The sequence below is a fragment of the Microcaecilia unicolor genome, chromosome 2, assembly GCF_901765095.1.
Source record: "Microcaecilia unicolor chromosome 2, aMicUni1.1, whole genome shotgun sequence".
Taxonomy (NCBI): Eukaryota; Metazoa; Chordata; class Amphibia; order Gymnophiona; family Siphonopidae; genus Microcaecilia; species Microcaecilia unicolor.
The window spans coordinates 249307848-249320604 of NC_044032.1; the positions used below are offsets into that span (position 1 = coordinate 249307848).

Sequence of the window (12757 nt, forward strand, 5' to 3'; positions counted from 1 at the left end):
TAGATGTGAAGCGTCTGTTCACGCTTTCCAAAAATACTAGGACTAGGGGGCATGCGATGAAGCTACACTGTAGTAAATTTAAAACGAATTGGAGAAAACGTTTCTTCACTCAACCTGTAATTAAACTCTGGAATTTGTTGCCAGAGAATGTGGTAATGGCGGTTAGCTTAGCGGAGTTTTAAAAAGGTTTGGACTGCTTCCTAAAGGAAAGTCCATAGACCGTTATTAAATGGACTGGGGAAAATCCACTATTTCTGGGATAAGCAGTATAAAATGTTTTGTACATTTTTGGGATCTTGCCAGGTATTTGTGACCTGGATTGGCCACTGTTGGAAACAGGATGCTGGGCTCGATGGACCTTTGGTCTTTCCCAGTATGTACTTATGTACTTATGATGTTAATAGTATATTCCACAAGGTTTGCAAGACTCTTTTATTTTTAGCTATTTCTCCTGCCCCCTCTGTGGCCTTCCTTCTTTGAGCTTCCTGCTTGGCAGAGGAGTAGCTGCCTGTTGCTGGGGGCGTGGGGATTGCTTTAAACAGAAAAGTGTGAGAGGGTTGAAGTTCTTCCCATCAGGGACCTCCTCCTTTTCTTCTTCCATGACCCCCCACCACATCCTTCCTTCACTTTGCACAGTCCAGAGAAAGAAGGGCAGAGGCAAGGAGGGTGTAAGCATTCTCATTATAACAGCATATCTCCTGTAGCCCAGAGACATGGTGATTCAGGTTTCTCTGCTGGTCAGCTGTTTCCTTGCTATGCATCTTCCAGGTAAGGCTGCCCAGGCTGGAATTCTCTGCTGTCTCCCTCACTATGACATCTGTCCCATGGGAGACATTCTACAGACTGGGCTGAGAAAGAGAGTGTTAAAATACAGAGAGAGCCCTGAAATGAGGAGGCTACAGAGACGAGGACAGAAGCTTTATATCAGAGAGAACACTGAGTCAGAGAGATCCTTGTAGTAAGGGGAATGGGATATAATGGAACTATGGCAAAGGAGCCTTATATCAGAATAAGTGTTATTATAAATGAGACAGCAATGCAACAAACAGAGTTATGGTGACATGTGATAGACTTAAGATGTGAAGGACAGCAGCCGGAGTATTATAACTGTGAAAGTTTTGCACACAAAGGATGGTGTTATAGCCATCAGAAAATTATATAAAACAGAAAGCCTTGAAACAAGCAGGGTTATCAAATGTGTAATAGGTCAGAGCTGAGGGGCAATAGCCTTATTTCAGAGACAATGTTGTAACAGAGAGAGCCCTATAATGAGGTGAGAACAGTCTTGTATCAAAGAGAATTATCTAAGGGGTCCTTTTTCTGCAGTGGGTAAAAAGCGGTCTTTTTTTTCTGGAAAAGATATGGCCATATGCAGGGCCGTGCCTAGGGTCTCTGGTGCCCCCCTGCAGACTATCAGTTGGCGCCCCCCTCCCCCTCCATCTAGCAGAGCAGGAACAGAAGGGAGCAGGCAAGTAAGCCGGACCTCAGGAAAAAATAGCACTGTATGTATCCCTCATTGATAAGACTCTGACTCTAAAGTTTAGCAATTTCATTAAAGCAAAATGTATTTTCATAACACTTCAAAGATTTCCAACTCAAAATAGGAATGCTAATTCAAAATGTGAGCAAAGTCCTCTTAGTTTCCAAAGATTCTTTTTCTAATCTCCTTTGCACCAAAGGATATAATTCAGATCAAACATTTATCTCTGATCAACTATCTCAGATCAAATATTTATTTCAGATCAAATATTAAGGTTTCCTTGCTTACAGTCACTTAAATCTACCTAGCCTTTATATAGCTTATAGGATTTAAACACTCTTAAACTGAAATTCACCCTTTTCTATTCTTCATAAACTTCAAGTAATCCTGAAATATTCAGATCCTTTTCTCACTAGAGAAACTTCAATCTCCACCAACCTCTTTTCATTCATATTTTCTCATTTACTACATAATCAGGCACTCTTTTATAATTTCAGTCAACACACACAGGAACTCACAGCTGCATGTCTCTCTTGGCCAAACCGACGGTCAGTTGCTGTCTCACTCTCAGGGTTGCCAGGTGGAAAAATTTTTTCCCACCCAAACCAGCCTAAATCCAGCCCAAAACCCGCCCAAACTCAAACCCCGCCCCTGACACCCCCACCCCCGCGTCATCACCTCGCCCCCGCCGTCATCAACCCCGCCCCTGCCGTCACCGGCCCCGCCTCCCCCGTCATCGCCCCCGCCCAGAACGTCACTAACCCCGCCCAAAACGTCACTAACCCCGCCCCCTGCAGCCGAAAAACCCGCCTAAAAACCGCCCAAAATACAAAAAAGAAGCCCAAAAAACTGCAACCCGCCGCGGGCAAAAATTTCCTGCGGCGGGTCGCGGAAAACCGCCCAATTGGGCGGTAAAACCGCCCACCTGGCAACACTGCTCACTCTGTTCCCTTCCCTGCAGATTTCTAACAGAAGCTGATCATCCAACCAGAGAGCTCTATTTGAATGCAGATTAACATACAGACACTCATGGGAATTTTTAGTGAAAAACACTAGATAAACCCTTCGTTTTTGGATCAAACTCCACACTTTTGATCAGAGCCATGACCTAACATTAAGGCTGTAAACATTCCATCATTTTTTATCCATAAATATGCAAATGAGAACCTCCCAAACATGGACTAATTTGCATATGATTTAAACAAATCTGAGCATATGACAACCAAGTACAGACTCCCAGCACCTGAATTCTGCAATTAGATTTAATGCAAATACTTTTAAAACTTATTTTTAACACTTTTAAAATTTCAGGTTCTCTTTAATTTGAATGCTGTTCAAGCTCTGAAGCTCACCCTGAGTGAGGAGTTATCCCCAAACCAAAGCATATATAGCAATCTGGTTGCATTCTTTTAAATAACTTGAAGAGCCTACCTGCCTGCCTCAGTGAATACTACTGCATTGCTTTCACTTTGGGCAGGGGAGATAGGAGAATCGCAACGTCAGGTAAAAGATTTTGCAAGTGAGCGGACGGCAGGGCAGCGGCGCCCCCCTGCCTTGCTTACCCCACTTACTGCATTGGCATTTCCCTGGCCATGTGGTAAGTGAATCACTTGCCGTGAAGCCATTTTGGAGGGGGAGCACTTACCGCCACCCACTGAGGTGGCGGTAAGGTTAACCACACTAACCTGGCGGTAACCGGGCAGTGATTACCACTAGATAAGCACCAGCACTACAAAAATAGAAAATATTTTTGTAGCGCCGGAAATGACAACGCTGGAGGTGGGAACTACCGCCAGGTTCCTGCAGGTAGCCTGGCAGTAGTTCCAGATTGGCGCGCGGCAAGCCTGTTGCTGCGCGCCAACCCTTTAGTAAAGGGCCCCTCAGAGAGCTCTATTATGGGGGCGGGTTGGGGTGAGGTGAGGTGAGGTGCAGAAGAGTGGTTTGCCTATTGTTCATGGTTATCAGCTGGATGCTTTCTAGAGCAGACCTTCTAACCTATGTGTTCATTTCAGTATCGGAAGGTGTGTCCTGCTACGGCAACTTTGACGACAGCACTGGGAAATGTCTGGACTTCATCTCGGATGATGTGACACAGGAAGACTGCTGTCTGAACCTCAAATATGGTTTTAAGAGGAGTGCGGATGGCTCCTGCGAAGCCTGCTAGTGAGTGAACCATCCCTGGATCTCTATAGATGCAATATATTGGGGTGCTGATCACAGTTCCCGCTAAGCTGAGTGGGAGTCCTCCACCTACAGTCCTGCCAGTGGGGGGGGGGGGGGGGGATGCTGATTCACTATCATATTTTCAATAGTGAGGGACAGGGAAGTTCTGCAGGATTCCAGAGAACCTTCCTATCCCTACTGATTTAAAACGCAATATTGAAGCACCACTCCCCACCAGCAGAAATGCATTCAGAAGACTCCGGCTCGACTTAGAGGCAGTGGCGTAGCCAAGGGTGGGCCTAGATGGGCCCAGGCCCACCCACTTTGGACTCAGGCCCACCCAGTAGTAGCATGTCTATGATGTGGCTGGCAGGGATACCCAAGCCCCACCAGCCGAAAACTCCCAACAACTGTCCCTCCTGCATACCTTGTAAATAGCAGATCTTCACCTGCAGCGAGCAGCGACTAATACATACTGCTCACATCAGCCCCACAGCCTTCCCTCTGATGTATTCTCGTCTATGCAAAAATAGGAAGTTGCATCAGAGGGAAGGGTGTGGGGCCAACATGAGCAGTGTGTATTAGTTGCTGCTCGCTTCTGTTGAATATCTGCTATTTAAAAGGTATGCGGGGGGGGGGGAGAATGTTTGACAGACCATATGGTATACAGGTGAGTAAGAGAGAGAACAAATCACTTGTGGGACAAAATGAAGTTCTGCCCACCCATCTTGGGCCCAGGCCCACCCAAAATTGTGTGTCTGGCTACACCCCTGCTTAGAGGGAACAGTGGAGCTGATGACAGGTTCTTTGGATGCAGTCAGCTCTGTAACTATGTACCTGTCTGGGTCAATTCTTTGGTCACCTGTTGAGCACAGATATTCAACAGTAACTACTCATGCCACTCACTATTTACTTAAGAAAATATGGTTACATAGAAATGAATATAGATATAAGCTCAGAAAGAGGAGAGAGTTTATAGCCTGCCTAAGTTAAGTAAAACTTTTCAATTTGGTTGGCAGAGCGGAATTTTCTTTTGTAGTGAAAGAAATAGTAAAAGCAATAATAAAATAAAAAATAACAAAATTTAGGAGATTTTTTTTTATTGCCCATGATGATGAAATGGTAGCTTTTGTCCCATTTATAGCTTTGGGAGAAGCTTTTTCTTGAGGCGTTTTTTTCCTCCTTTTTGAATGACTTATGCTTACACTTTATAACTGAGTTCTGTATTTATATAGGAAAAGTACATAGAAATGAATCACATCATGAAAGAAGAAGTCTATGATTGAGCAACTGCAGTACACATAGAATTATTCAGCTGTTATGACCACATAGAGGTCACATTTTGAAACCATATATTCAGATAAAAAGTATTTTCCTTGTATATACGTCACTAGGAATGTGCGGCTGAATTTTATTTCCAAAACAAAAGAAATAAAACGAAATGAAATGTTTTCTTTTTCCCCTTTTGTTTCAATTCAGTTGCTTTTTTTATATATATTTCATCATCCACAAAATCATAGCATAATCAAATAACTCTTCAAAATAAATTTTAAAAAATTTATTGCGGATCATCAGCAGAGAGGACAGCAAACAAAAATCATATACGATAAACTTAAATGTTGCCAAAACTCTCAAATGTCAATCATAGGTCCAAAAAATTTATAAAGTGTTCTATTGAGTAACCAAATAAAATAAAATTCAAATCCAGTCAAGTCACAATAATCTTTACAACAAATTACTTATTTTCAGGCCCAAGCTGTACCAGCATACACATTTCTTTCACATCTTTTGTGGCACTGATGACCACTCACTTCCCATAAGCCATCATTGCTGCCTCCCTTGGGTCACCCACCAGCCCCTCAGCTCCTCCACTTTCCATTTGCAGTCTTTTTTGCTCGTGCCCCACCATTGCTGCTGTAAAGATGGCTGGTGCCAGCAAGCCCAGTGCCTGCATCTTTTTATTGGATGGTAGAATGTATCATGGAGGGTAATTTTGTAACAGGGCACCTAGGCATATATGTTACATATATTTTCTAAAGGCAACATATGTACTGCACTTAAATGGGGAAGTTATCAACATGGGCTACTGTTAGCAAAGGTTCTCATATTAAGGGCCCTGTTTACTAAGGCGCATTAGCGTTTTTAATGTGCCTACAATTAGTGCATGCGCTAACCTTGTAGGTGCCTGTAGGGATATTGTAGACACATACACGGTTAACACGCATACATGGTTAATGCGTGTTAAAGACGCTAACGTGCCTATAACGTGGCTTAGTAAATAGGGCCCTTAATGTGCTAAAAATAACCTGACATGGAAAAATTATCCAACTTAACAGTAGTCCATATTGATAACTTCCCCTGTAAGTGCCTCAATAAAATAATCTACTGGAAAGCTCATACACAAATGTACACTTGCTCTGAAGCATAATTTCTATATAAGTTTAGGTGTTTATACATATATCCCCAGATTCTAGGTAGTGCACTTAGCATTCCACACCAAAATCCAAGCATATTTTGTAACAACACGCATAACTTAATTGGCTTAACAAGCCAATCATAGTAACGTGAGTAACATAGTAGATGACGGCAGAAAAAGACCTGCACGGTCCATCCAGTCTGCCCAACAAGATAAACTCATATGTGCTACTTTTTATGTATACCTTACCTTGATTTGTATCTGCCATTTTCAGGGCACAGACCGTAGAAGTCTGCCCAGCACTAGCCCTGCTTCCCACCACCGGCTCTGCCTCTCGGCTAAGCTTCTAAGGATCCATTCCTTCTGAACAGGATTCCTTTATGTTTATCCCACACATGTTTGAATTCCGTTACCGTTTTCATCTCCATCACCTCCCGCGGGAGGGCATTCCAAGTATCCACCACTCTCGCCGTGAAAAAATACTTCCTGACATTTTTCTTGAGTCTGCCCCCCTTCAATCTCATTTCATGTCCTCTAGTTCTACCGCCTTCCCAACTCTGGAAAAGGTTCGTTTGCGGATTAATACCTTTCAAATATTTGAACGTCTGTACAGTGGCGTAGCTAAGGTAGTTGACACCCAGGGCCGGTAATTTTTTAACACCCCTCTCCAAAATCTAGTACTAGGCATGCCGAGAATTCAAAACACTCAGGACCTATAGAGCAATTCTACCATACCATAAGCAGTAATTTCTACGAATCACACAAAGAAAATGAAAGCATCTTAAACATTACAGTGAGCACTAGAACAACAATTCACCTATTGTAAAATGAAACCAGGCAGAATAATACAGATCGTCGATCCTGCACAGTCAATGCCAACTGAAAGCCATGTATTTTTCACAAACACAGATACACCCTAATCCACTATAGAATAAGTAATAATAAACTTTCTATTTAGACAAAAATTAAACTGAACCCCCAAGATGCAAGACTCTGCATACAATGCAACACCACAGAAACAGAAAATGTCTCCTAGTACTGTGCAATATATAAAGACAGCAGATGTAAATTTGAAAAAAACTAACAAGTACCAATCACCACTTTACAAATTAACAAATAGAAATAAAACAAATATAGAAAATAAAATAATACCATTTTATTGGACTAATACATTTAGCTTTCAGAGGCCAAAACATCCTTCCTCAGGTCAATACAGTATAGTGCTGTTACAGTATCCTATCCTAACCTGAGGAAGGGGGTTTTGTTCTCCGAAAGTTAGCCAAAATGTATTAAAATTAGTCCAGTAAAAAGATTACCTTGTTTACATGTTCTATTATAAACATTTGTTAACACAGCTACAATACTACTTTATCCTAAAGCAAAAAAATAAAAATATATATTTTATTTACAGTTTGTTGTCTCTGGTTTCTGCTTTCCTCATCTTCTTTTCACTGTCTTCCTTCCATCCAGCATCTGTTTTCGTTCTCTCTCTCTGCCATCCAGTGTCTGCCCTCTCTGCTGTCCCCTCCATCCAATGTCTGGCCTCTCTCCCTGCCCCTTCCATCTACATCTGCCCTCTATCTCTGCCCCTTCCATCCACCATCTGCCTGTCTGCCCTCTCTCTCTCTCCCCCTTCCATTCACTGTCTGCCCTTTCTATCCCTTCCATCCACTGTCTGCCCTTTCTCTCTGCCCCTTCAATCCACCATATGCCCTCCCTCTCCCATCCATCCAGGGTCTGCCCTCCCTCTCATTCCCCCTTCCATCCAGGATCTGTTCCCTCTCTCTGCCCCTTTTTTTCAGCCCCCAGTTGTAGCCCCACTATCCCACCAGTCCCCAGTTTCAGCCCCATCCCTTTTCTCTCACCAGTCCCGAGCTTCAGCCCCAGCCACTTCTCCCTGTCTTCTTTTCAGCCCCCAATCCCCACAGTTTCAGCCCCTGCCCCTTTTCAGCCCCCGGCCCCAGTACTAGCCCCTTATCCCACCTACCCTCCTTTTCAGCCCCCAGTTCCAGCCCCCTTCATCCACATGCCTTGCATTAGGGCCCCCCTTTTCAGCCCGACGCGTTCTCCCACCTGACCCAGGCATGCCCCATTTTCCCTCATGATCCCTTCTCAGACCCTAGTTCCAGCCCCCTTCTCCCATTTGAGAGCCCCCACCCCCTTCTCCCATCTGAGAACCCCTTCCCCTCCCCATCTGAGAACCCCCACAACACCCCTCCCCACCCCACCCCAGTCCCGTTCTCCCATCTGAGAACCCCCTCCCCTCCCCATCTGAGAACCCCACAACACCCCTCTCCTCTCCCATCTGAGAACCCCCTCCCCACCTCAGTCCCCTTCTCCCATCTGAAAACCCCTTCCCCTCTCCATCTGAGAACCACCTCCCCACTCCAGTCCTTCTCCCATCTGAGAACCCCCTCCCCACCCCAGTCCCCTTTTCCCATCTGAAAACCCCTTCCCCTCTCCATCTGAGAACCCCCCTCCCCTCCCCATCTGAGAACCCCCACAACACCCTTCCCCACCCCACCCCAGTCCCGTTCTCCCATCTGAGAACCCCCTCCCCTCCCCATATGAGAACCCCCACAAACCCCTCTCCCATCTGAGAACCCCCTCCCCACCCCGACCTGACTCTCCTGCCACCACCCTACCTTTAAAAAAAATTTGTGAAGCATCATTGCAGGCAGCGCCTCTCGTCTGCCCTGCTTGTAAAAGCAGTAAATCTCTTCTCCTCCTCGTCGTCGGGCCTCACTGTGTCCTGCCCTCGCGGAAATAGGAAGTTACCTCAGAGAAGGGCGGGACACAGTGAGACCCAACGACGAGGAGGAGAAGAAGAGATTTACTTCTTTTACAAGCAGGGCAGACGCAAGGCGCTGCCTGCAACGACGCTTCACAATTTTTTTTAAAGGTAGGGTGGGAGGCTGGGAGCAGCGGGAGCGGAGCACCCCCCCACCCGCTGACACCCGGTGGCAGACCGCCCCCACTGGCCCGCCATTGCTACACCACTGCATCTGTATCATATCACCCCTGTTTCTCCTTTCCTCCAGGATATACATGTTCAGGTCAGCAAGTCTCTCCTCATACGTCTTGTAACGCAAATCCCATACCATTCTCGTAGCTTTTCTTTGCACCACTTCAATTCTTTTTACATCCTTAGCAAGATACGGCCTCCAAAACTGAACACAATAGGGCCTCACCAACGACTTATACAGGGGCATTAAAACCTCTTTTCTTCTGCTGGCCACACCTCTCTCTATACAGCCTAGCAACCTTCTAGCTACGGTCAACGCCTTGTCACACTGTTTCGTCGCCTTCAGATCCTCAGATACTATCACCCCAAGATCCTTCTCCCCGTCCTTACATGTCAGACTCTCACCGCCTAACACACACGTCTCCCGTGGATTTCTACTCCCTAAGTGCATCACTTTGCATTTCTTCGCATTGAATTTTAATTGTCAAACCTTAGACCATTCTTCTAGCTTCCTCAGATCCTTTTTCATGTTTTCCACTCCCTCCCGGGTGTCCACTCTGTTACAAATCTTAGTATCATCCGCAAAAAGGCAAACTTTACCTTCTAACCCTTCTGCAATGTCACTCACAAATATATTGAACAGAATCGGCCCCAGCACCGATCCCTGAGGCACTCCAGTACTCACCTTTCCCTCATCCGAGCGATTTCCATTAACCACCACCCTCTGGCGTCTGTCTGTCAACCAGTTCCTAATCCAGTTCACCATGTCGGGTCCTATTTTCAGCCTGTCAAGTTTATTCAAGAGCCTCCTGTGGGGAACCATGTCAAAAGCTTTGCTGAAATCTAAGTAGATTACGTCTATAGCATGTCCATGATTCAATTCTTCGGTCACCCAGTCAAAGAATTCAATGAGATTCGTTTGGCATGATTTCCCTTTGGTAAAACCATGTTGTCTCTGATCTTACAACTTGTTGGCTTCCAGGAAATTCACTATCCTTTGTTTCAGCATCGCTTCCATTACTTTTTCAATAACCGAAGTGAGGCTTACCGGCCTGTAGTTCCAGCTTCTTCCCTATCACCACTTTTGTGAAGAGGGACCACATCCGCCATTCTCCAATCTCACAGAACCTCTCCCGTCTCCAAGGATTTATTAAACAAATCTTTAAGAGGACCCGCCAGAACCTCTCTGAGCTCCCTCAATATCCTGGGGTGGATCCCATCCAGTCCTACGGCTTTGTCCACCTTTAGATTTTCAAGTTGTTCATACCAGGGGCGTATCTGGACTCCGGCGGTAGGGGGGGCCAGAGCCAGAGGGAGGGGGCACATTTTAGCCCCCCCCCCCACCGCCGAGCCCCCACCGCCGAGCCCCCACCGCCACCAATGATTCCACCCCCCTCCCGCCGCCAACCCTCCCCCGCTGCCGTTCTTACTTTTGCTGGCGGGGGACCCCAACCCCCGCCAGCCGAGGTCTGCTTCCACCTGCCGCAAAAACTTCTTCTTCAGCCAGCGGGGGACCCCAAACCCCCGCCAGCCGCCCCGCGGTGTTTAAAATTCATCTTCGGCCTCCGTGGCCGTGCTGCTGTGATAGGCGCTGTTGAAATCCACTTCGGAGTCTGACGTCGTTGTACGTTGTACGTGCTGCGACGTCAGACTCCGAAGTGGATTTCAACAGCGCCTATCACAGCAGCACGGCCACGGAGGCCGAAGATGAATTTTAAACACCGCGGGGCGGCTGGCGGGGGTTTGGGGTCCCCCGCCGGCTGAAGAAGAAGTTTTTACGGCAGCGGCAGGTGGAAGCAGACCTCGGCTGGCGGGGGTTGGGTCCCCCGCCAGCAAAAGTAAGAACGGCAGCGGGGGAGGGTTGATGGCGGTAGGGGGGTCCAGGGCAAAATCTGCGGGGGCCCAGGCCCCTGAGGCCCCACGCAGATACGCCCCTGGTTCATACACACTCTCTTCCATGAACGGTGCTATATCCACTCCATTCTCATATGTACTTTTGCCAGTCAATCATGGTCCTTCTCCAGGATTTTCTTCTAAGTATCTATTTAGCAAATTTGCTTTTTCTTCATCATTATCTACATAGTGGTTCGCAGCATCTTTCAGTCTCACAATTCCATTTTTAGTCTTCCTCCTTTCACTAATATATCTGAAGAAATTTTTGTCACCCCTCCTTACATTTCTAGCCATTTGTTCTTCCACTTGTTGTGAACAGCACTGAACAAGCAATAATGAGCTCTAATTGGTAATAATTAGAATTTAGGCGCATAACTTGCTAAGCATATTCTGTAACGCACTGCGCCTAAATTCTAATGTGCACAGACAAAAGGGGCATGGTTATGGGCAGGGAAATGGGCGTTTCATGGGCGTTCCAAAATTTAAGTGTGTATTTAAAGAATATAGCCTAATGTGCCTAAATCTACGCTCTGGGATTTATGCCACATTTTCACTGGTGTAAAGGGAGGCACGTAGTTTTAGGCGCTATGATATCAATTAAGCATATTCTATATACTGCACCTAAATCTAGGCGCCCCTTATAGAATACCCTTAGGCAGAAATGTTTTTCACACGGATTTTCTAGACACCTTATATAGAATCTGGCCCATAGGGGAAAATTCTATAAAGGGCGCTGAAAGTCAGGCACCGATAAAAATCGGCGCTCAACATTATTCTGTAAATAGAGCTGAATTCAGCGCTCAGCTTTGAGCATGAGAACTTATGCCAGTTGGAAATCCTGGGGCACAAATTGAGGGTGGATCCCCACTATTCTGTAACACTGCGTGTATCTTTTGTGAATACAATGACCTGCTCATGCCCCTCCCATGGCCCCACTGCTTCTGAGTTGCATGCAGTCCAATTTAGGCACCCATTGTTACAGAATATGCACAGCCAGATTAGTGACCAAATCATAATTAGTGCCAATTAAGTGCTTGTTAATTCCAATAATTAAATCATAGCTGATGATTTTTGCGCCAATCTAGGATCTGCGCCCAATTATGGATGCCCATTATAGAATCCAGGGGATATTTTATGGGATACATACATAAATACTTTGCCTGCGTCAACTCCACCCCTTCTTTGCCTCTGAGGGTAATTCTATAAAGGGCCTACAATGTACCTTCATAGAGCCTATTCTATATATAAAAGTAGACGCCTACTTTTCAATATAAAATACCAGCATTGCATACCAAGAACATGCCCTTTATCTAGGCACAATCACGTACACGAGCATTGAGCTGGTGTAAATGATTGCACCTAGATCACTAGAGAGCACATGTAGCTTAGAGGATTCTATAATCTCTGGGGTCGATATTCAATGTGATTTAACTGGGCAGGAGAGGCTCTGCCCTGATCCACCCACCTGTAAGCTACGGAGATACTTTTAAAACAAATAGGAGGAAATATTTGTTCACTCAAAGAAGAGTTAAGCTCTGGAACTCGTTGCCGGACGATGTGGTAATGGCGGTAGCAAATCTGGGTTTAAAAAAGGTTTGGACAAGTTCCTGGAAGAAAGGTCCATAGTCTTTTATTAAGATGGACATGGGGGAAGCCACTACTTGCCCTGGGATTGGTAGCATGGAATGTTGCTACTAATTGGGTTTCTGCCCGGTACTGATAGAAGCAGGATACTAGGCTAGATAGACCATTGGTCTGACCCAGTATGGCTATTCTTAAGCATCATTGCATTTAGACACCATTTTACAGAACAATCTGGAGCCAGAAGGTAAGGTCTGCA

The 12757-nt window shown here is 45.7% G+C and overlaps 1 protein-coding gene across 2 annotated transcripts in view; it reads left to right on the forward strand.

Moving 5' to 3' along the window:
- The first annotated feature begins 564 nt into the window (after nt 1-564).
- CFP (complement factor properdin) overlaps nt 565-12757 on the forward strand; it is a 55913-nt gene continuing 43720 nt past the window's right edge. For both annotated transcript variants that reach the window (XM_030192390.1, XM_030192391.1), the window contains exons 1-2: nt 565-768; nt 3493-3643. In XM_030192390.1, the coding sequence (XP_030048250.1) occupies nt 714-768; nt 3493-3643 (206 nt within the window). In that variant the 5' untranslated portion in view covers nt 565-713. The remainder of the gene's footprint in view (nt 769-3492; nt 3644-12757) is intronic.